Source organism: Coturnix japonica, chromosome 37 (genome assembly GCF_054131305.1).
Source record: "Coturnix japonica strain WE chromosome 37, WE-NBRP24, whole genome shotgun sequence".
NCBI lineage: Eukaryota > Metazoa > Chordata > Aves > Galliformes > Phasianidae > Coturnix > Coturnix japonica.
This window is the reverse complement of record NC_140699.1, coordinates 2,755,191-2,777,720: the sequence shown is the minus strand read 5'-3', so window position 1 is coordinate 2,777,720 and position 22,530 is coordinate 2,755,191. Positions and strand designations below refer to the sequence as shown.

Genomic DNA, 22,530 nt, shown 5'->3' with positions numbered 1-22,530 from the left:
CCCTCCAGGCTCCTGGCCCCACTCAGTGCAAACCCACCCAGGCCCAGGGATGACAAGTCAACACAGGGCACTCTCACCTCCTGCAGGATCTGGGGAGCACCAAGCCCGAGGCTCACCTGGAGGCAGTGAAGATGTGCTTGGAGTTGGTGCAGATGGCGTTGATGGGGCTGCCCTTTGATCTCCCCAACTGGGCCGAAGTTATCCATGTTCCAGACTTTGATCACGCCTCCTTGGTACGCACTCAACAACATGGGGCAGCCAGGGATGAAGGCCAGGGTACAGACCCAATCTTTGTGTGCTCTTGGGATTTGCTGTAGGTACATGGCAGAGCAGAGATCACAATCAGCCTCATGCACTCAGCTGCAGGGCTGCAGATCATCCACTGCTGCCCCAGAGTCAATCCAAATCACCAAGCTGGACGCAAGACTTGGGGCCTGAATCCTCTTCTCAGAGAGTAACATAGCAACTGATGCTCCAAGCCTATGTCCCAAGGGGAAGTGGCAGTTCTGGGTGCCCTTCAGTACACACCCATAGGCACACAGAGCCACTTGGCACACACACTGCCAGATCCCCAGGCTGCCTTTCCAGGATAGCAGGACCTAGACCAGGTCCCTCAGCCTTCCTCCTTCCACACTTCCACATACCCTCGATCACAATTCCACATACCCTCTATTACACTTCCACATACCCTCAGTTACACTTTCTTATACCATCAGAACAGTTTGTCCCATTCAAACACCTTTAATACCATATAACGTTCCCTTAGCAATCCGTATTGTTCAGTTATAAACAAAAAGTTACTTTCTCTTTAACCCTTTTTCCTTTGTACATGATTCCACTATTTATACCCTCAATTAATGATTCATACTGCATGTGATGTTATGATGTGGAATATGGACAGCAACAGCACAAAACCATGACACAGTGTTACCGACCCAACAGGCTCCGACCTTAGAGCCGCTCAGGGCTTTGCTAGCAGATCTCAGCAAGGAGGCTCCCACCTCCGTCTTCGGCACTCCATGGGAAGATTGTCGGGGTCACTGAGCTGCAGCAATACAACAGGGCTGGCAAAAATGTTCTTGGTTGTTGTGAGAGAACCTGAGCTGGGGCTCATCCAAGGAGATTCAGCGATCACAGCTTCTAGTCCTGCACTTCACACATAGCTCCAGGCAACAGCAAATTAACTGTCCCTAAACACTGCAAAAAGAGGATGGATCCAATTGGATGGCCCCTGAGATAGACAAAACTCAACACCCAACACAAAACACAGTCCTCTCACCTGCTGGTCAGCAAACAACAGAGCACAACACACACCAGCATCCAGGACTCGTGCAAAAAAAGAAGAAAAAGAAATTGCTAGATGGTGTTTCTCAGAAACACAGAAGCACAAGCCAACTGGAAGATAGCTGCAATTATTCTTGAAAACAATGTCCTTTGTTATCTTGATGTGGCCAGTGTTGAGCGAAGCAAACAAAGTCAACCCGATTTTCTTACATTCAGATTAATCTGCAAGGCACAAAGTAATAAAGGTATGATTTTTATTAATAAACTGAGTGTTAGCAGCTGTCAGAAGAATGAATGCGTCACACACAGAGGTAAACTCCCACAGCAAAACTAGATGTAACATTTCCTATCTGTGTTTCATCCTCACAGGAAAAGCCTTTCTTCGCAAGATCTCCTGGAAGAGAGATGGTAAGAGACATGAAAACTGAAGGATCCGAGCACAGCTCTCCAGTAGCTCCCTCTGTACGTAGATGGTCGCAGAGACAAAAGGTCAAGTCCACTTTTGGAGGGAGCTTGGTGATGTTTACCACTAACGTTACACCACCTTCAGGTAAGTCTGCTCGCTTTCACATCCTTACAAAAGTGCATGAAATGGATCAGCATCCGCTTCTTTGGTTGACTGTTGCTTTTACTCTGAGGTCAAGTGATACAGGCTTTGCTGGTGATCTTCTCTACTCTATTGCTGTGGGTTTTTAAAATTACTATTTTTCCGCTTCAAAACATGCAACTTTGGCACTGTTTTCCCATTTCCAACAATGCAGTGAAATCCCGGTCTCATTTGGATGACAATAAGATGAACCACACTGCATTCTGAAGAGTACAAAACATGCTTGCTCTCTCCTTGGTTCTTGTGCACGGGGACACTAACACCAATTCAGTTCAAAGGAGAAATTTCCTCCAGTGACTCTTGTCCCCATGTCTTCCTTCATCTTCCATTATTTTGTTGTTGTGTTGCTGTTATTAGTAGTATTAGAAACAGTATTGTTGTTAATGAAGAGTCTAATGTCATCAAAGAAAGTTTGCAGAATCCTTTCTAATCCGGTTTTGAATTGCAAACTCAAAAGCAAAGATCTTGAATTCTGGATTCCTGGCTCTCCAAGACATAGGCAAAGAAAATGTGTTTCTTTGTCTTTTTCCACATGACACTTATGTCCAGGCACACAGCACTATAAGCAAGCAGGAGCTTTGCTGCCCAGCATTCCGGCTTTGCAAAAGCTAGAATAAACCACAACTTTTCTGCTTGCTTGTTTAAGTTCCAAGAACTCATATGAGGAGTTACAATTTAGTCAGTGTAATTATGATCAGTTCTGCATCTGTGTGCATACGTGCTGCTCTCTAGTGGTCATATTCTCCAGATCTTCCTTCCAAAGGCTTTCAATTGTGCTTTTCAATTTAATTAATCGCTAACTACAGACCCAGTTCTAACCAGCTTGGTTCCTGTTCTTTCTTCCAAGATGTCTGTGCTCCAAGGCTCCCGCTGTTGTTCAGGGGGTCTGTCTTGCGTGACAGGAACACATGTCCCAGCAACGTTGCTGTACAGGTGTCCTAGCAACGTTAATGAACAAGAATTATCCCTCAGAAGGCTATGCAGGACCAGCGGAAAAGTGCTGGGAGCCTTCTCCGTGCTGGTGCCGCCTTCTGCCTTTGGTGTCTCAGCTTCTGGATGGTCTCAGATGCCATAGAACAGACTGTCAGATGGGGGTCATCTTCCAAAGGCTGAAGGGCTGCAACAGAAGGAAACAGAGCAGAGATGGGACCCCCAGTCTACAGAGAGCCACCAGCTTCCACTCTGGGCCTTGCCAGCCCCACTCCTTGCTTTTCCTGGCCAGGAGGAGCACGGGAGACTGACGGGTCAGTGGAAGACACTGCTCAGGACTGCCATGAATGCTCCTCTGCCCCTGCAGCATTTCCTTGCAGCAGGGCAAAGCACAGCTGCATGCTGCCCAGCTCTGCCCCCAGCCCCAACACACACAGCACTGCCCTCACTCACCACTGCAGAGTTCATTCAGCATCTCCTCACTCTGCTCCCTGGCGTGCTTCCCAATCAGCCCTAGGGAAAGAGCTCTGTCAGACACCCACTCCCCAACATGCTGCCAGAAGCTCAGACCCCAACCCCGCCAGCCCAGCTGCTTCCCCTTCCATGCTGCAGGCAGGGACAGCACCTGAGGGGGGACCTGAGCAAGGCACCCACTGTGGCTACCGGCACGGGCAGGCTGTACCTGGGGGCTTCAGGGCTGTGCCTTCCTGCCAGGGCAGGGCCCAAAGAGGGACGCAGGGGTTGGGCTCACCAATGAATCTGACAGCCTCGCATCGCAAGGAGGCCTGAGAATCCTCCAGGTATGGCAGGCTCTGCTGCAGGTACCCTTCCACTCCCTTTCTGTCCTGCTGCAGCTGAAGAAGAGAACAAGAGCATGGGGCTTGCAGAGCAGCCACAGCTGCTGCTGCAACCCCTCCTCCAGCATCCCCTTTCCCCCAGCAAAAAGGTGGGGGCTGTGAGATTGTCCTCACCAAACACTTCATGATTCCCCACTGCGTTCTTCTGCTGGGTCTGCTGCTTGAGCTCCTTCCACTTCAGGAACTTTGCACAGGACACAAGGGCTTCCCCAGATGCCTGCAGAACAACAGATGCAGGGACATGGCACCACACACACAGACACACATCCCAGTGTCTGAATGCTTGCTGAACTTGCTCTCAATTGCACATCACAGCTGAACTGTCAGCACACCACTGCCTGCACACTGCTCAGCTCTGAAATTCGTACCTGTGCTACGCTCAGGGTCTCGTCACTCATGTGAAAGAGCAGAGGGTGCAGGGCCCTGCGCACGATCTTCTTCATGCTTCCCTTCTGAGACCACAGCACAGCATCCATCACATCCATGAAGAGGCGGATGGAACCTTCTCGCACTTCAGATGATGCCTGAGGGAGAACAGGAGGACCTCAGACCTCAGCAGCACACTCTCACTGCCCATGGTGAGCATGAGTGTAGGCTGAGCCCCAGCACAGGGGCCTGACATCACCAAGAACAACCAAGCTGCACTAGCAGGGACACGGCCAGCAGTGCTACAGAGCCCACAGGACATGTCATTCCTGAGAGCCCAGAGAAGGAAAGAAAGGAGAAGACGCTCCTGTCAAGCACCCACCCGCAGAGCTCAGCCTCCCACAACAGACTTACGTGATTAAAAAGAGGCAGGATCTTCTCAGCCAGCTCCAGAGCAAACGGACTGGCATGCCTCTTCCCCAGATGGTGCACTGCATTCCTGAAGATATTCAGCACCTTCACAGTAATGGCTGTGTTGGCAAACAGCAGGTTCTCCATGACGCCTGGAAGCAGGGCCCGGATTTCAATTGCCTGTACAAAACACACAATTTCCTTTCCATCAGGAGGACAGATGCCAAGGCACAGTGTTGCCCATTGCCCCAGCGCCAGGCTGTCAACATGAGGCCTTCGTTTGACAAGGTCCTGCTCACCGTCTCAGGTCTATCAGACAGCAGCACGAGACGTCTGAGCACCAGCCAGAGCACTGGCAGGCTTTCCACATTCAGAAGCTTCTGGAGCAGTGCTGGCTTACACAGCTCCTTCACCAGCTCTTCAGTGGGAGGCATCGCCTGAAACCAACACAGCAGTGAGAGGCAGGCAGAGGCAGCAGGACATCCTGCACCCTGCAGCTCCTGGCTGCTCTGGCAGCTCAAGGCAGGGCACTAGGGAGACACAGCCCAGCCTGAGCTACCAGTGCTCTGTAGGAGAGCACGGTGCATTGTCCAGTAACTCACAGTCAAGCGAAGGAGGCCCAACTCCTCTGTGCTGATGCTCAATATCTCACACAGCTGTTGGTCCTGTAGAACACTGCTGAGCTCATCCCAGATCCGCTTGGATGCTTCCAGCAGGGTCAGCACACTCTTCAGTATGTCCAGGGTAGTGCTATAAACAGAGAGCAATGCTGCGTCAGCAGGGCTGCCTTAGCCACAGCACCATGGCTCAGGCAGGAGCCTGATGGGGGGCTCTGGGCTGCCATGGTTGGTATTGGCTGCTGCAGCCCTGAGCTGCCCACCAGCACTGGAAAGCACAGTGGGATGGAGGGCCTGCTCCTTGGGATGTCCTGCAGCTTTCCTTGGCTCTGGCAGCCAGACCATTTCTGAGCCCTGCTCTTCACATGGAACAAATGTGTGGGGCTGTCTGGGCTGATACCTGTCATTCTGTGGGAGGTCGGTCAACACACTCCTCAGCACATCCCTGGGAAACTGGACGGTCAGCATATCCAGCACTGAGAGCAGGATCTGCTGAACTGATGTGCTCTGGATCTTCAGGTTGGCGTGGATGAATCCCAGAATCTCTGGCACCTGTTGTGAGAACACAGGGAGACTGCTGCTGCCACTGGACTGCAGCCATTTGCCTCCCAGGCTGTGTTATTACTGCCCTTCCCACAGCTCATTGCTGCCTTCAAATGGCTTCAGTTCCCAAGAGCTGTGGCGGGCAGGGTTGCCTCACTCTGCTTACATCCATCAGCCAGGTGCCAGGGTTTCTCCGAAGCACATCCAGCATAGTCTCAGCCCACTTCTTCTCATCAAAACCATAGTCCCCAATGATCTTCTCCAGGGTTACAAGGGCAATGTCTGTCCTCTGAGAAGGGGCAAGGTTTTTTCCAAGGGGCTGCAGTAAGAAGGAAAAAAGGAGGGAAGGCACGTTAAACAGAATGAGAGAATAGCATCTGGAGCAGGATGAGCACAGGCAAAAGGAAGGATAAAGACCCTCCCTTCATGTCAAAAGCATTCTGAGGGTTCACACCTGAGCCGCAGCTTTTCTCACAGGTACACAATTTTCATGTCTCCTTACCTGCTGCCAGAAACTGCTGGTCATGAAGCCACTAAGCTTCCAGATGCGCCCCAAAGCCCTCTCACACACAGCCTGTGTCTTGGAGATGCTGAAAGGCAGCAGCACCTGTGAGGAGAGGAGCTGCTGGTTAGCCTGGGAGCTGCTGATGCCCACTGCAGGTCTGCTGAGCTCCTAGCTGGAATCACAGCATCCATCCAGGCTTCCCCTGAGCTTAAGCCAAGCCCATCATGGGGCTACTGCCGCCAGGGTCCCTTGCTGGCTCCAACTACTGCCAGTGCCGTTTCCATGGAGTGGGATAAACTACTAGAAGGGAGCTGTGGGGGCAGAACTTCACAATAGACAGACCTCCAAGATTCCCTGCAGCCGACTCTTGACACTGGCAATGGGACAGACATCTAGCACAATCTGCAGCATGTCGTCCATAGCTTCCAGGGTCTGTAAAGAGAACAGTGGGTTGTGGAAGTCTTTCAGGGTTCCCTTTCATACCCAGTAGACTGCTGTGAACCCCTCTGGCTGCCAAGGAAGGATACCCACAGATCTGTGCACAGGGGCACCCTGCAAGGCTGCTGCACTCAGAGCAGGCTACAACACAGGGTGTTTGCCAAGCCCAAGGCAAGAGTGAGAGGGGTGAGGGCAAGCAAGGCTGCTACCTTGTCCCACAAACATCTTGATAGATCTCTGGACACAAGTAATGCAAGCGGCAGCCCAGAGGCATGGGGTCAACAGTAGATTGCCCAGTACATACCTGGTTGTAGAGGGAAATGTTCAAGGCCCTGGCTGGAGGAAGATAGAAGACGATGCTGCAGCACACCTTGAAGAGATGGAGTATTTCTTCCTCTGTAACTGCATTAACTGTGCTGCAATTAGAGAGACACTGATGCTAGGAGCGGTGCCTGGGTGCTGAGGCAGGACTGGAACAGGTCCTCCCCTGGGCAAGGCTCCCTGAGAGGGATGGGGAGCCCTGCCAGGAGGTGCCTCCTCCCCTACGGGGCTGCTCTGGGTCAGAGGACAGTCCTGATGTCACCAGCTTTGGGGCGAGGGCCAAGACTTAGTGGGGAGCTGCATCAGGGCCACCAGGATGGTGCCTGGGGGATGTGCTGGCAAAAGCAGGGGCTGGGCAGGTACCTCAAGGCAGCAATGGTGTTCATGCAGCAGTATCTCAGGCCGGTGCTCAGCTGCTCCATGGGCTCCTCACGCAACAGAACCTGCAAAGCACAATCAGGATGGCACCTGGCAGCTGCCAGCACCCAGCAACAGCAAACCTGCCACCGGCCGCTAGGGCCTGAGTCGCCCCAGTGGCCCTTGACAAACACTGGCACACTGGTGCTGCTGTCCACCTCCACTGCTGAGCTCTCAGCAGCACCTGGAGTCCCATCTGGGGCACTTGGGTGTCTGTGCATCATTTCCCTGCCTCCCTCTCCCCCTGTCCTGTCCTTCTCACAGGGTGCAGCTACCTGGGTGCCATGTCCCCTCACCTCAATCTTCTTGCACTGATTTTTCAGCAAGCAGAAGATATCATGGCTCAGTGTGAGGCTCGTCTGTCCAGCCATGCTGCACAGTATACAAATGGAATTGAGGAACTGCAGCTTCTGCACCAGATCCTGGCAAGCACACAGAGACCGAGGAGTGTGAGTGGGGACAGCCATGGCCAGGGGGACCAGGCGTTGCAGGGTGTGGAGCAGCACAGGACAGCTGCAGGACAGCAGCAGCTCTGCCCGGCCATCAGCCCTCCTGCAGCCTGAAGGCAGAGCCAGAGGGACCGTCTGGAGATGCAGGTATAGCCACGATGGAGATGGCTGCTCTTACCATTTCCATACTGATGGTGTTGGCTTGGATGAAGTCCACTGCCTCCTGTTCCACATCAGACAGAGGCAGCAATTCAGCATCTGAGCAAGGAGAGAGAGCAGTGCTATAGAGGGGCCAAAGGCAGGCGGGAGCAGAAGGAGCTCTGCCCTCTCCGGCCCTGGGCTCGCTCCCCTGGCACAGTCTGCCCGTGACAAGGGTTCCTGGTGTGGAGCAGGGGGCACTCGCTGCCCCAGCCCTGCCCACCCCGCTTTAGAACCTCACTCACCAGCATGCAGAGGCATCACCTCCGTAACTTGGTAGGGCTCCGCGGGAGATCTTCTGTCCTGGGGAGCCCCACTCTCTTCCCCGGCCATGCACGCGACGCCCATCACAGCAGCTGTGACGTGCTGGAACAGAACGGAAACACATTTCTGTTTTCTGTATTCACACAGCACAGTATGGGTACAATTCGTCAGAACTACCCTCGCATACCCTGCAGCAAAACCATGTGCGGGGACAAAACATGGCACGTACCTGGCAGTGAGATCACTTCAAGCTATCTGCAGCAGTTCCTTGTCGCTTTGCTCAGATGGAATGAGAGCAAAAGCTGCACCGAGGCAGTGGGCGGAGGGTGAGGAGAGGAGAGAGAAAGAGCAGGTCAGTGAGCAGGGCTAAGACATCCATGGAATAACACACACAGCACAACCGTCCCATCCACTTGCTGCAAGACATGCTGAGTCTCAGGCTACGTGATGCCTGTCCACCCAGCAACTTTACAATGCTTCCACTACTGAGCAAAGACAATGGAAGAAGCACGGGACAGGTGCCAACTTTACTGATACCCCCTTTGGAACGTGTGTACCAGGGGAAAATTACGTCTGATGGTCAAGAGTAAGCAATACGGTGCTGTGAGCTCCGACAGCCAGCAGTTCTCAACACCTTACTGCCCACCCATCCATCCCACGCCAGCTCAACTTACCTACAAGCTGCTGCACACGACGGTGTGAAGAAAAAGGCAATAAAGGCAATAACTAAAGGCACTAACTAAAGGCACTAACTAAAGGTACTAACTAAAGGCACTAACTAACAACACTAACTAACAACACTAACAACACTAACTAACAACACTAACAACACTAACTAACAACACTAACAACACTAACTAACAGCACTAACGGCACTAAAGGCACAAGACCAACAAGACAACCAACCACTCCGACCACTAGCTCACCCACAAAGGAACACAGAACGCACCGCTCCTCCCCTCATTCCAGCCGCTTATGACATCACCAACGGCCAACAGCCTGGTCCACCATGACCCCCCACAAGGCGGGGAGCCAAGACCACGTGGTCACATCTGATTCCAACACGGCACCACAACATTCCAGGACTCAGTGTGGGCTTGGAATTCTATCCTGGTGTGGCAGCGCAATGGGAGGTGTTAGGGCACAGCTGAAGAGCTGACAGACAACGGACGTTTCCAAAGGAGGGTGCCAGATTAACTCTCAGCATTCTCTTGCGGGGCTCTTAGGAATGCTTCAAACCCATTTTCATTGCCTAGCTCATTTCTAGAAAGTCCAGTTGAGAAATGCTCACTTTGTCTGGGGAACGCCTCAATGCATCATGAATTAAAAATAAAATAAAATGGGCACGCGACCCTATGAAACTTACCTCTCTGCTCTTGTTGTCAGCCAGACACCTCAGATGAGCATGACGTGTCCCTGCTCCTGAATGAAGATTCACCCAAGTCTGTGTTCCTCTCTGCTCCATCTCTGGCTCTAAAAGAAACACAGACAGAGATGATTACAAGATCCTTTGTGCAGACGAAAGACAAGGGTGCACACGAATTCTGTTTAGCAAGAAATACTACAGTCCCAATGGACTGCTGTGGTAGTATTTGAATCCTCATTTGGGGCTGGAGCTCAACAGGTCACACATCAGAAATAACACAAAGTGCATCTGGAAGACGTGTCTCAAAGCCCAGAAAATCCAACACGGGAGGGGGCTGGACAGTGGACCACAAGTGTCCATTTCCATTGCAGCTCCCTGTAGAGAACAGCACCAATCAGCAGGCGTGAATCAATTCATTCACAAGCTGACCAATGACTCTGTTCTTTACATGATAAAGAAACACACAGAGATTCCTGACCAAAAAGTTGGGAGTTAATAACGACCAAAGAGGTTCCTGTTCCTACGCCTCATCCTCTCACCCCAACTCCTGGGTGATGCCCACAGGCTTCAAGTCAGCTCTTAAATCCATTGAACTCCAGTCACAGAACTCCATCAAAAAGGATGTCACACATGTGACACTTACATACATTTTGCATCAGAAACAGTGATGCCAGCAGGAGCAGAGAGGTGACTGTCCCCCTGTACTCAGCACTGGTGAGGCCACAATTCTAATTCTGTGTCCAGTTTGTGCCCCTCACTGCAAAAAAGACACTGAGGCATTGGAACGTGTTCAAAGAAGGGCAACAAAGCTGGTGAGGGGTCTGGAGCACAATGGGGCCATATGAGGAGAGGCTGCAGGAGATGGGAATGTCCAGCCTGGAGAAGAGGTGGCTCAGGGGAAACCTCATTGCTCTCTATAACTTCCTGAAGGGAGGTTGCAGTGAGCTGGGGGTCGGCCTCTTCTCTCATGTCATTACTGATAGAACTAGAGGGAATGGTTCCAAGCTGCGGCAGGAGAGGTTCAGGCTGGACATTAGGAAATATTACTTCTCAGAAAGGGTGGCCAGGCACTGGAATGGACTGCCCAGGGAGGTGGTGGAGTCACCCACCCTGGGGGTGTTCAAGGAACGTCTGCAGAAATCCCTGCTGAAATCCTGACCTCTGCCACAGGTGGCTGAGTGACACAAAAGCTGTGTCCTTGGTTCCCGGCCTTACCTTCACATGCTGTTCATCTTGCTCTGCAGCTCCTGTTCTGAATAATCTTCTTATATTCCCATGTGATGTACCCTGAAATACATCATTTAGTGAGTCTGAACAAAACCTAAGACATTAATTGGAACTGTGAAGAAATGTTTTTTGCACTTTACTTGGAGGATGTTACATGCTATACCTTCTTTTCTCAATTGTAACACATGATTTTTTATAAAAAGAAACATAGCAAGTCAGCTCTTCAGTGTGCATATTGATGAAACTTGGTGAAATACAACTTTAGAAAAAGGTAATTTGAAAATTTAAATATTCTTATCAGAATCTCTGCTATTAGTTACCGTTCCAATGTTCTGATTTGATGATGATTCTCTCAGAGCTGTTTTGTCACTCGCCACCTCAAATGCACTTCAAGTGCTTTAGGAGCATCACTGGAATTTTGAATAAACTCGATATATTTTAGCAAAGCTGCTACAGATGCACGACTGCAGTACTTTGGAAAAATATAATCTTGATTGAACGCTGAACAGTGTTATTTAATTATAATCCAGGTAATTAAATTAATTAAACCAAGGGAATCACCTCCCAGTCAGTCAGCTCCCACCAGGAAATCGCTTCCCTGCCAAGCAGATGGAACCAACACAAGCTGCTACATCACTCTAGGGCCCCACTGAGTCTTCCCAAGGGGTCTCCAAAGGCTTCCCTGTTGACTTCTGGGAACCTGGGAACACTCACATGGAAGCCAGTGCCCCCTAATGTGCCCCAGAGGTTTCTCAGGGCCCCGCAATTAGCTCTACAGACATCCAGACATGCCCCAGAGCAAGTATGTGTGCTGTAGGGAGCCCAAGAGACATTCCAGAGCACCCTAGTACTCCTCAGTGCGCTCAAGGGTTCTTCACCTGTCTCTAAATATGCCCTATTGGACGTTGTTTTCTCTTCTGGAGCCTTCCTTACTTCTTAGCTTTGCTTTCTCATGCCATTTATCTCGCTCCACAGCTTTTGCTCAGAATATTCTTTCTTGCATTCCCACATTCCAACAGAATCACAGAATTGAAGGGGTTGGAAGGGACCTCTAGAGATCATTGAGTCCAACCCCCCTGCCAAAGCAGGTTCCCTACATCACGTTGCACAGGTAGGTGTCCAGGCGTGTCTTGAATATCTCCAGAGAAGGAGACTCCACCACCTCCCTGGGAAGCCTGTTCCAGTGCTCCGTCAGCCTCACTGTAAAGAGGTTCTTGCACACATTCGTGCGGAACTTCCTATGCAGAAGTTTCACCCCATTACCCCTAGTCCTGTCCCCACGCACTACTGAAAAGAGACCAGCCGTGCCAGTATGGCCCCAACACCTCAGGTATTTATAAACCTGGATCAAATCCCCTCTCAGCACCGCCAACGACAACCCTCTGTACTCTGCCAGTCAGACAGTTCTTGACCCAATTCACTGTACACTCATCTATTCCATGCTTCCTCAGCTTTGTTATAAGGATGTCATGGGGGACAGTATCAAAAGCCTTTCTGAAATCAAGGTAGACTACATCTGCCACTCTCCCCCTATCCACCCAGCCAGTGACATCTTCATAAAAGGCCACCAGGTTGGTCAAGCACGACCTCCCCTTGGTGAACCCATGCTGAGTACTCCTGATAACCTGCTTTACTCCCAGTTCTCTGGAGATGGCATCCAGCACAAGCTGTTCCATCACATTCCCTGGGACAGAGGTGAGGCTGACTGGCCTATAGTTACCTGGGTCCTCCTTCTTGCCATTTTTTAAAGACTGGAGTGACACTGGTCATCCTCCAGTCTTCAGACACCTCCCCAGTTTCCAAGGCCTCTGAATGACTACAGAGAGCGGCTCAGCAATGACCTCCACCAGCTCTCTCAGCACCCGTGGATGCACCCCATCAGGTCCCATGGATTTATGGACCTTAATGTTTCCTAGGCACTCACGGACCACCTCTTCCCTGACTAAAGGGAAATCTCCCATTCCCCAGACTCTCTCATTAACCTCCAGGTTCTGGGATTCCTCAGGGAATGCCTTTTCACTAAAGACAGAAGCAAAGAAAGCATACAGTATTTCCGCCTTCTCAGCATCCTCTGTTACCAGGACCCCTTCCTCTGTTACCGACCCCTCCAACCCCCCCTTGTTTTTTGTTTATTAGCAAACTGCTAACATACTACAAAATAATAGCACTAATTACATAAATAACATCATCATGCCAGCATCCCGACCACCTGCTTTAGAGATTTATCCTTCATTTTGTGTAACACTTCAAACACTGCAAAGAAACAAAGCAAGTGCAGAAACAGGACGCCACTTCCCTCAGGATTTTACAGTCTCATTCATGTCTGACAGATGGAGGCCCTGACAACAAGAGCTGTGTCTGTCCATAACAAGGACTCACCTCTGCAGGTGCAGGGGCAGCTCTCAGAGAAGCCTTCTTCATTTCTGCTTTCTTCTCTTTTTGTCTTTTGTCTGGGAGCTGGTGTCAATCTGCCTGAGGGAAGGGAGGCCCCTTCAGGGGGATCTAGATAAGCTGGATCAACCTCACTGGGCTGAGGTGAATGGGATGAGGTTCAGTGAGGCCAAATGCCAGGTCCTGCACTTTGGCCACAATAACCCCATGCAGCGCTATAGGCCTGGGGCTGAGTGGCTGCAGGACTGTGCAGAGGAAATGGACCTGGGGCTGTTGGTCGATGCTCAGCTGAACATGAGCCAACAGTGTGCCCAGGTGGCCAAGAAGGCCAACGGCATCCTGGCCTGTATAAGAAATAGTGTGGCCAGCAGGAGCAGAGAGGTAATCATCCCATTGGACTCAACACTGGGGAGGCTGCACCTCAAATCTTATGTTCAGTTTTGGGCTCCTCGCTACAAGAAAGTCATTGAGGCACTGGAACTTGTATGTGGAAGTCTGTCCCTTGAGCAGCTCCCATTCATCATCAGCTCCCATTCTGAACCCCACTGTGCAAAACTTCTAACTTCTACTACAGATGGCTGCAGTCACCAAAGCTCAGCCCACTATCCAGGTATCAGCCTTCTCCCTTCTGTTTTCCATCTTAGCCCATAGTTTTGCTCCCAAAAATGGAACTGCACTCCAACAGTCAAAACACAAACTAATACATCACTTTCACTGCTCCTTCCTGCACCCCCAAATTAATGGTTACCTGACATCCCCTACAGCACAGCACCTGCTCACAAGTATCATTCAAACTCTATTCTTTCATACTTCTTGAGAGAGGACGGTAAAAACTCACTTATGCATGGCGGTAAGGACAGTCTGTCCCCATCACATCCCTCTGTGTGCTGAAAGCTGCCATTGGATCTCTTGCAGCCTGCTGGCTGCTGCTCACAAACACAGGGAACTGCACCACACTGATTCTAAAGAGAGAAAGGAAGAAACTCTGGTGGGAATGAGCACCCAAGGTTTGCAGAGATGCTCCAGATTGTGACAGAGATGGAATCTCAGAGTGCTGGGACATGATTGATCACTAAGGAAAACACTTGGAAGCACATTCAATCTGCAGAAGCTGTAATTACTGGGCACAGTCAGCTTTCCTATGGCTCAGCTGGAGTAGGAGGGTGCTCTCACACATCTGCTCAGGGGCTTCAGCTGAGACACTTGCACAATGCTGGGATCATTCTGATGGAAACTATGTCTTCAGATACCATGGTTAAATCCATCCAAAATGATCAAGCCGAGCCTTAGCTCTTGAGCAGCACTTCTTCCCCACCCTTCACTACTCCAAGCAGCTCCAACAAACTTCTCAGAAGAAATCCAGGCCAGCACAGACCTGGCAGACCAGAACCAAGTGCAGCCTGTGGGACGGCAGTGCCCACTCCTTGCTTCCACCCTGCTCCAGCAGGTTAAGGAGTCTGAGCATCACTGGCCTTTGACAGCTCAAGACTTTCAGCACCTCATGCCAACATTTCTCACTAAGATACACCTCAGGCATTGAATTCTCTTCTCACTACCTCCTCCCAGTCCTCCCCTAGGAACAGAAACCATTCAGATTCTACAGCAAACTACAGCATCTGCACTGCAAGAGCACACTGAACCACCTGCAACAATGAAACATGGTTTTGGAGAGTGGGTTTGAAAACACACCTTTAGACAGCTGTCTCCCTGTAGCCAAAAGGAAACCAAGCAGCAAAAGAAGAGTCCAGCCTGAAACATGCCCATGCTACTAGCCCAGGTTTTTCACAGTGAATGTAAAATCCATCCTGCTCTTGAGGTAACAAATGACCAGTGGGTCTCCCCTTGCTCCACCCCTTCTCCTTCAAAGCCAGAAAAAGAAAGAAAAAACAAGCAGAAGAAACCCAGACGTACCTTTCCACACACAGAGCAGAAAGTGGAACAGCAGTTGGTCTCCTTCCTGAGACATGGTGGGGAGCATCCCAGAGGAAGCCCAGGTTCTTTGCTTCTCTCCACAGGGACTTCAAGCACTCTTGGCAAGAGCTGCTTTGGTTCTTTCTTCAACTGCTTCCATCACCAGAATCTCCTTTGGAAAAGGAACCCGAAAGAAAGAATCAGCAAATGAGAAAGAATGAGCAATAACCACTTTCCCAGCTTTCTTCTGACATGCAATTAAGACTCACGACTTGGGCAAGGTCTTAAAATCAGCTGGTTACAAGAACTGTCCCACAATATATCCAGCTTCTGTACAGCTGCCGTTATTTCTGTCAGTGAGTGTAATCACAGAATCATAGAATGGCCCGGGCTGGAAGGGACCTCAAGGATCATGAAGATCAATCGCCTCCCTGTCCCTGCTGGCCATCCCCTCTTCTGATGGAGCCCAGGGGACCATTTGCTCTCTGAGCTGCAAGAGCACGCTGATGGCTCACGTTCTGTTTTTCATCCACCAGGACCCCCAGGTCCTTCTCTGCGGGGCTTCTCTTAAGGACTGCTCCTCCCAGGCTGTAGAAATGCCTGGGATTCCTCCAGCCCAAGTGCAAAACCTTGCACTTTGCTGTGTTGAACCTCATTAGATTCACCTAGGCCAACCTCTCGGTTCAGCTCCCTCTGAATGGCATCCCTTCCTTCCACTGCATCAGCCGCACCACTCAGCAAACAGCAGAGGGTGCACTCCATTGCATCATTGGTGTCACTGATAACCATGTTAAAAAGCACTGGTCCCAAGACAGACTCCTGGATGACACCACTTGTTATTGGCCTCCACCTGGACACAGAACCATGAATCACCACCCTCTGTCTGTGGCCTTTCAACCAATCCCTTATCCAGCAGGTGGTCCACCTGTCAAATCCACATCCCTCCAGTTTAGAGATAAGGATGTGGTGGAGGGCCATGTAAAAGATCTTGCTCAAGTCCAGGTCAATGACATCAGTTTCCTTCCTTTTGTCCACAAATGCCGTCACTCCATCATAGAAGAGCACCAGATTGGTTAGGCATGGCCTTCCCCTGTTAAAGCCACGCTGACTGTCTTGGATCACATGCTCATTCCTTATGTGATCAAGCATGTCTTTGAGGCGGATCTGTTCTTCACCATCTTCATCACAGTTCTACATTTGAATCAAATAATTGGTGTTGCTGTCACCAAGAAAACCTCTTTGTCTTCTACTCCTGCTGCACATCTGTGCTTTCACCAGAAGCAAAGGGAGAGGCCACCTCCTAGATCCAAATTTTAAGAAACCAACACCCAATAGGTGTCATCTGAAGTAAAATAGCAGAGAAATTAAGATGACTCTTTTGCATCCAGCTTGGATCACTCCCTCACTCAGGCACACCACCATCAGATGAAGGAGATGCTGCCTTCAGCTTAGAGACTGTATGGGAAATCACAGTTTGAAACTCTGATTAATCAGCTGAGGCAAGTGTTGGGTCAGCTGCGGGAGCACAGGTGAGAGTAATCTAGCTGTGCTCCCAGAAGGGGTGGACGTCGACTGCACCTCTTCTGAGACCTCACCTCATTTAAAGGCTGACCACCACTAAGGCAGAATCTCTTGGAGACTGCTCCCCAGTTGAGACTGCCTCAGCTTTCTGGTCAAGGCACCAACATTGGTCAGTTTTCCTTTGCTAATAATCTTTGACTATTTACCACCATCTTGGTTAACATCTTTTTACTAGCCACCCTTACAGAGACCATAAGGGCTTGGGCTTCCAAACTCTCAGCAAGCATTTGGATCAGACAGCTTCCTTCTGGGGAGCCCCCCTGCATCACTGCTGCCTCCTTGTGTTCCGTACCCGCAGATGCTACAGAGCTCATTAGCATGGACTTCCTTCCTCCCCTCAGCAGCTGCTCCTGCACTCACCTTCATTCCTACTCAGATACCGGCCGCTTCCAGCACCAGCTGACCTGCAAGACACAGAAAGGAAAGGTGGGAGTCATGCAAACGCAGAAGCCCAAGGCTGCGTCACCACCACGTATGGCAGCCTCGGGAAGTCAGCTGCAACTACATCCTTTGTCAGAATGGAAACAGGCACCGTCAATTAAGTGTGACCTCTGAACTCATTGCCACCATCAGAAATAGGCACTGAAATCGCTCACTTCACTGCAGCTGGTTACCTCCTGATTTTGGGTAAATGCGGACACTGTCTTGAGGGCTACCAGAAAAACGACATCAACTTCATTGTAGGTGGTTAAGCTTGGAAGCTGGACTTGAGCAAGAAAAGTTTCTCAGCTCAGAATCACAGAATTATCAAGGTTGGAGAAGACCTACAAAATCATCTGGTCCAACCATTACCAATACTTCCCGGATAAATCATACCTCTCAACACAACATCCAAACGTTTCTTGAGCACTCCCATGTTCGGTGACTCCACCACCTCCCTGGGCAGTGCTATCCAATGCCTGAATACCCTTTAGGGGAAGTAATATTTCCTAATGTCCAGCCTGAATCTTTCCTGGCACAGCTTAAAACCATTCCCTCTAGATCTATAACTGATCACACGAGAGAAGAGGCCAAACCCCAGCTCACTACAACCTACCTTCAGGACGTTATAGAGAGTTATAAGGTCTCCCCTGAGCCTGCTCTTTTCCAAGCTGAACAATCCTAGTTCCCTCAGCAGCTCCTCGTAAGGTTTGTGCTCCAGACCCCTCACTACCTTCGTAGCTGAAGACGTTCCAGAACCGCAAGGTTTTCTTGCAGGGAGGGGCCCAAAACTGAATAGGTCAAACATCCTTCTCTCCATCATTGCTGTCACGTGGAAGGCTGTCCTTGGAACTGCAGTGACTCATGCATCCTAACTGCACTCCATTGATGGAAGCACAACGTGCATCATTGCAACTTGCTGGTGGGTTCCTGTATTGGCAAGGGATCGATTCACCTGGAAAGAGTAGATACACAGCATTTAGCGTCAAACTTTCACTGTCCAAGGAGGCAAAGGCTTGGTGCTGCCTGTCAAGCAGGTTTCAAGCAGCTTGTGAGACTCATCTGGGAAAGACAGGAGTCAACCAAAGATGTCAAGCACAGGCTTGAATGCCAGAAGGAGGTACAAGCCCACTGAAAGCATGAATTCTACCTGTGTTGCTGACAAGCAGTGTTTTGAAAGCTGGATTTGCACCCTTACCTGCCAGGACCAAGACTTCTACTTCAGAGGGCTCCCTAGCACTGCTCTGCAGTTGGTGTTTGGCCACAGGGGATGGTTTGCCCAGGCAGAAGCAGGAACGCCAACTGCCAGCTGCTGACTCTGCCCTCTCACTGGGAGAACTCAGTCTGGAGAGAAAACAGAGCATGCTGTCAGTCGTGGTGCAGGGTGAGGGAAGAGCTGCACCGAGCCCTTGCCAATAGTTGCCTGTTCCCGCCACTGCCTGCTTTCTGCTGAAACACAGCCTAGAAACACCCTCTGTTTCAAACAGCAGAGGATGCTTCCATTCCTACAGCTCAGCCCTCAAGTCCTGCTGGCTACATTCCTCTCAATGATTTCAAGCAAGATTCGGAGCATGTGAGCAAAGGCTCCACAGCCGGACAGGAAAGGAGCTGGCAGGTGTAACTGCTTTCTGAGGAACCGTACAGTTATAAGGGAAGCTCAAAAGCATCCCTGACTCTTACGTTAACACCTCCTCGGCCTCAGCTCACTGCCACCTTTAATTTCTAGTGCCAGCAAGTCTGACCAACAGCTCTGCTTACAGGAGAAGCACAATTGGTTTCAGGCACATGGCCCTGAAATCTGGAAAACCCCAAGATTTCCATGTACAGCCAGCACAGAACAGGATAGACGCCAGCATGGCTTTCTGCATCTTGTGACTGCCTGCCCAACCAGGAAGGAAAGGCACCTTGTGTGGCTCCACTGAGGCCATAGGGCAACTGTGTGTTAGTTGAATCCTCAAAGATATAATGGACAAAAAATAAACCAATAAAAATCATCCGAACAATGATGGTAGGGGCTGGAAAGGGAATTCCTCTTTCTTTATCTTTCAGATGGAAAATCAATGATTGCGTTGAAGTTCCTCAGTACAGCTGCAGGCCCTTCCTCCACTTGTATCTTGCTGCTCCGTGTTGCAACAGGAGAGCTGCTCTGGCCTCTCCTCTCAGCCTGTGCCGCCTGCACGGTGAGCAGCTTTGTGGATGGAGAGACCCACACAGACTTGGGCCCAGGCAGAGAACTGTGCCCTGCAAGGGAAAACCACAGCTAAGACAGAAAAGGAAGCAGCAGCACAGCCATCCCCATTCTGCATATCTTTCAGAATTGCTCATCCGAGCCACTGGAAGAAGAGGAGCTCAAAATAACTGTGTGCTCAGAGGTATGCTCGTGGCAAAGGACACAGCCACAATTAAGAGCAGCTCACTGTATCTTAAGAGGCAAACAAAAAGCCTAGAAAAACTAGGGGCCAGAGATCTCAGAAAGCATCACTGCCACACTTCAATCAAGTTTCACCTGCTTGCAAAACATCTTAAGAGCAGTGATGGTTTTCTCTATGTAAGGCTTGGACACTCTCAGGACCCATCAACAGGGCACCATATTCTAACCTAAGCCCAGAAGCCTGCTGTCTCCTCAACAGTAACAGAATTTTCAAAGGTCTTGGAGAAGCCCTGGATTGGATGAAGCTGTCAGATTTAGATCAAGCTAATGGAGGAAGATGCTCACCTACTCCCTCTCCCATGGCTGGTGTAGATTTGGAGCAGAAAAGGACGTCTGTGTAAATAGTACTGTTGAAATATCAACTGGTAGAGCAGTGTTGCACATTGTACAAATCACAGTTGGACATCCATGGACAGCTGATGATAAAAGTAATTGTAGGGGAAGAGCTGGATGAAATATTGTTAAAAACAAATAATCATTTTAGCTGCACGTTTGTAAGTATTTCTTTTCATCCTTCTCAAAACAGTTTCATGGCAGAATAAAGAGGACACGTTCACACAGACATTTCCACAGCCAGACTAGGGAATAATCAAAGAATATCAACCAAAACGTGTTTCCTACCAGTTACATGAATCTTGAAGGTGAGTTTCTAGCCAGCAGCCTCGCAGCTGTACTCCCCTTTGTTGCAGTAATTCATTCCTGGATGTAAATCACATGTAGAAAAGTGTTGCTATGATACTAGATGACCAAGAAAGTCCTATAGCTAAAATGTTTTGCACCAGAGAGGCTGTCAGTTGATCCTCCAAATGCAAGACACACAAAATGAAGCGTTCCTTTATCTCTGGGATTCCAAGCATTTTCTCACCTCTGACTTTCACTTGGAATGTTGCTTTGTCATCTTTTGTTTCACAGCTGTAGCTCCCTTGGTCTTTCAGGGTCACATTTTTGACCATGAGGTTGCGGTGCGTCCCCTTGGAGATGATGGTTGTCCTCTGGTCCTGCTTCACCTCTGTTTGATCTTTCTTCCATACGACAGCTCCGCTTGCAGCTGACACCTCACACACCAGCTCCAGGTCTTCAGAAGGACTGACTGATATTTCTGAAGTGGTTTTGGGCTTGCTGACAACATTAATGGCTTCATCTGAAGAAAAAAAGAGAAAGTGGTTTACATCCTGACTCAGGCTTATTCAGCACAGCATGAAGATACAGTTAGAACTGATTGTAATGTCTCTGCTCATTACATTTGGGTGATTGAGTTTCACCTCTGGAGGTACTCACATACAAACGTGTGCTTGATTCTCCTGTGTAAGGAAAGAGTAAGTTCTATGCAGACAGTTCTTATTTCTTTTAATCAATTCTGTATTCTGCACACGTTCTTCTGAAGCTAAAATGAAGGCAGATAAGTAACGTGTTTGCAATGCATGAACAAACCTATTCAACACTTTGTCTCTAAGCTAACAAGCAGAGTTTGATGAGCACATCAGTATTTCATGCCCTTCATTCCATCCAGACAGAACCTGCCTGAGGAGCAAGCTGATGGCTGTCAGCTACAGGCAGACCTAGCTTAGCATTGCATTTCTTAGAGCAACAACTGTTGCTTTCAGTCACTGAATATACCAAGGCCAATTGCTATGCCAGGCACATTTATGGCATCAGTGAACAAATAATGAGTTAAAAATTGTAATAGACAGGAGTCATCTATTCTTGTAAAACTAGGTGACCAAAGAAGAACAGTCCCTCTAGAGTCAAGCTGTTTAGAACTAATAGCATCAATCAATGTCACGTAGATAGATTACTTCCCTGCCCTAAGACCATCTTGTGACCATTTGGTGCTCCTAATTAAGCCCTCTTGATGGCTTTTTTGTCTGAGCCATGTGACATTTTGTGATAGGAGTTACTGCTAGTGTTCCCTTCACCCTACACCAAAGTAGGAGGTATCCATTCTCAGGGAATCATGCAGGCTTCCTCTGTATTTGATGCTCAGAGACAGCCCCAGAACATTTTAAATCTTAGCTTAGCTCTCATCCAATAATGTTCATCAAACAGTGCAACTTGTCCTTTGGGGATGCCTTTGTTCTGCATCAACCAGTTCCAACGGAGTCTTTTTGGCTTGTTTTAGATCAGTTTTTTAACAGATAAAGAAAGGGGCTTTGAATTACAAAGTGAAATTGCAGAATGCATGATTCTCAACCAAACAGAACGGGAGGTGGGATGCAGGGTGAATACCTGAGCCAACACCACCTGCAAGCAATCCTTCAATATCTTAGGAATCTCTAGCCATCCCAAATCCAGTGTTGGGCTTGATCTATCATCTCTGCTGAGTTTTTAGCTAGCTGATGGTGAGCATCTTGGTGGAGATGGGTGAGCAGTCGGACTAGAGGGTCTTAATCAACCTTAAGGATCCTGTGATCAGAGGAACTTGAATGTGCTGTTAAAGGTCACAAGAGCTGCACTGCAGCATGAGCATACACAGCGAAAGGTTTTCAGTAGAGCTTCGGTTCATAAATGAGGAATGGGTTATGGAAAATAGGCTCAAGAAATAAACCAGAAAACAGATCTTAACGCCAGGTTCTGTGAATGCAGCCAGTTGAATTTCACAGATATTGAATTTCAATGACAATTTCTTGTGTTATTTTACCCTCCAGCTCCACCCTGAACAGGAACAGGTCAGTGACAAGCATTACTCCTCCAGGCTTGACCTGACAGTGCTTTACTTGTACTATGAGCTAATGCCAAGAAGAGCAGGAAAAGAGTTTCATCCACGTGCCTTCTCCTTCCTTAGTAAAACCAGTGTGAAACTGCAGCCACGTCAGGCTGAAGGAGACGTCTCAGATGTCCTGCCTGGATGCAGGAGCTCACGTGTCAGAGGATGTCTGGCACGTCAAGTCTCATGGCAGTGCAGTGCATGACAAACTGCAACAACACTTTCCTGTGGGCTCCTTTGGGCACGAGGCCCAGCGGGTGACACACCTCTGGCTGCAGCTCTTCAGAGCCTC

General features: G+C 49.6%; 1 protein-coding gene and 3 long non-coding RNA genes across 6 annotated transcripts; all 4 read right to left on the bottom strand.

The window, feature by feature from the left end:
- Positions 1-1,070: 1,070 nt before the first annotated feature.
- On the bottom strand, positions 1,071-7,749 carry LOC146754911 (uncharacterized). 2 transcript variants are annotated; one of them, XR_014938509.1, is made up of 16 exons: positions 7,593-7,749; positions 7,243-7,322; positions 6,863-6,974; positions 6,463-6,552; positions 6,118-6,222; positions 5,782-5,934; positions 5,473-5,624; positions 5,058-5,205; positions 4,755-4,892; positions 4,459-4,635; positions 4,047-4,202; positions 3,793-3,895; positions 3,573-3,675; positions 3,275-3,334; positions 1,280-3,008; positions 1,072-1,197 (listed from the first exon to the last, which is right to left on the bottom strand). XR_014938509.1 is itself a non-coding variant. In XM_085526526.1 (15 exons), the coding sequence occupies exons 1-14, from the start codon at positions 7,665-7,667 to the stop codon at positions 3,301-3,303; spliced, it is 1,626 nt and encodes a 541-aa protein (XP_085382652.1). In that variant the 5' UTR covers positions 7,668-7,749; the 3' UTR covers positions 1,071-3,008; positions 3,275-3,300. The 2 variants fall into 2 exon arrangements, 1 of the variants encoding a protein (XP_085382652.1); XM_085526526.1 differs by having other exon boundaries at positions 1,071-3,008.
- Positions 7,750-7,847: 98 nt separating this feature from the next.
- LOC146754910 (uncharacterized) lies at positions 7,848-9,127 on the bottom strand. The gene is made up of 4 exons (XR_014938517.1): positions 8,882-9,127; positions 8,437-8,509; positions 8,189-8,309; positions 7,848-8,003 (listed from the first exon to the last, which is right to left on the bottom strand). It is a non-coding gene; the product is annotated as an uncharacterized LOC146754910 (long non-coding RNA).
- A 1,650-nt stretch (positions 9,128-10,777) lies between these two features.
- LOC146754909 (uncharacterized) lies at positions 10,778-15,563 on the bottom strand. Of its 2 annotated transcripts, none has more exons than XR_014938522.1 (3): positions 15,103-15,563; positions 14,030-14,153; positions 10,778-10,860 (listed from the first exon to the last, which is right to left on the bottom strand). It is a non-coding gene; the product is annotated as an uncharacterized LOC146754909 (long non-coding RNA). The 2 variants fall into 2 exon arrangements; XR_014938521.1 differs by lacking the exon at positions 10,778-10,860 and adding an exon at positions 12,230-13,272.
- A 2,746-nt stretch (positions 15,564-18,309) lies between these two features.
- Positions 18,310-20,805, bottom strand: LOC146754908 (uncharacterized). Its single transcript, XR_014938518.1, has 3 exons — positions 19,820-20,805; positions 19,008-19,344; positions 18,310-18,447 (listed from the first exon to the last, which is right to left on the bottom strand). It is a non-coding gene; the product is annotated as an uncharacterized LOC146754908 (long non-coding RNA).
- Between the last annotated feature and the right edge of the window lie 1,725 nt (positions 20,806-22,530).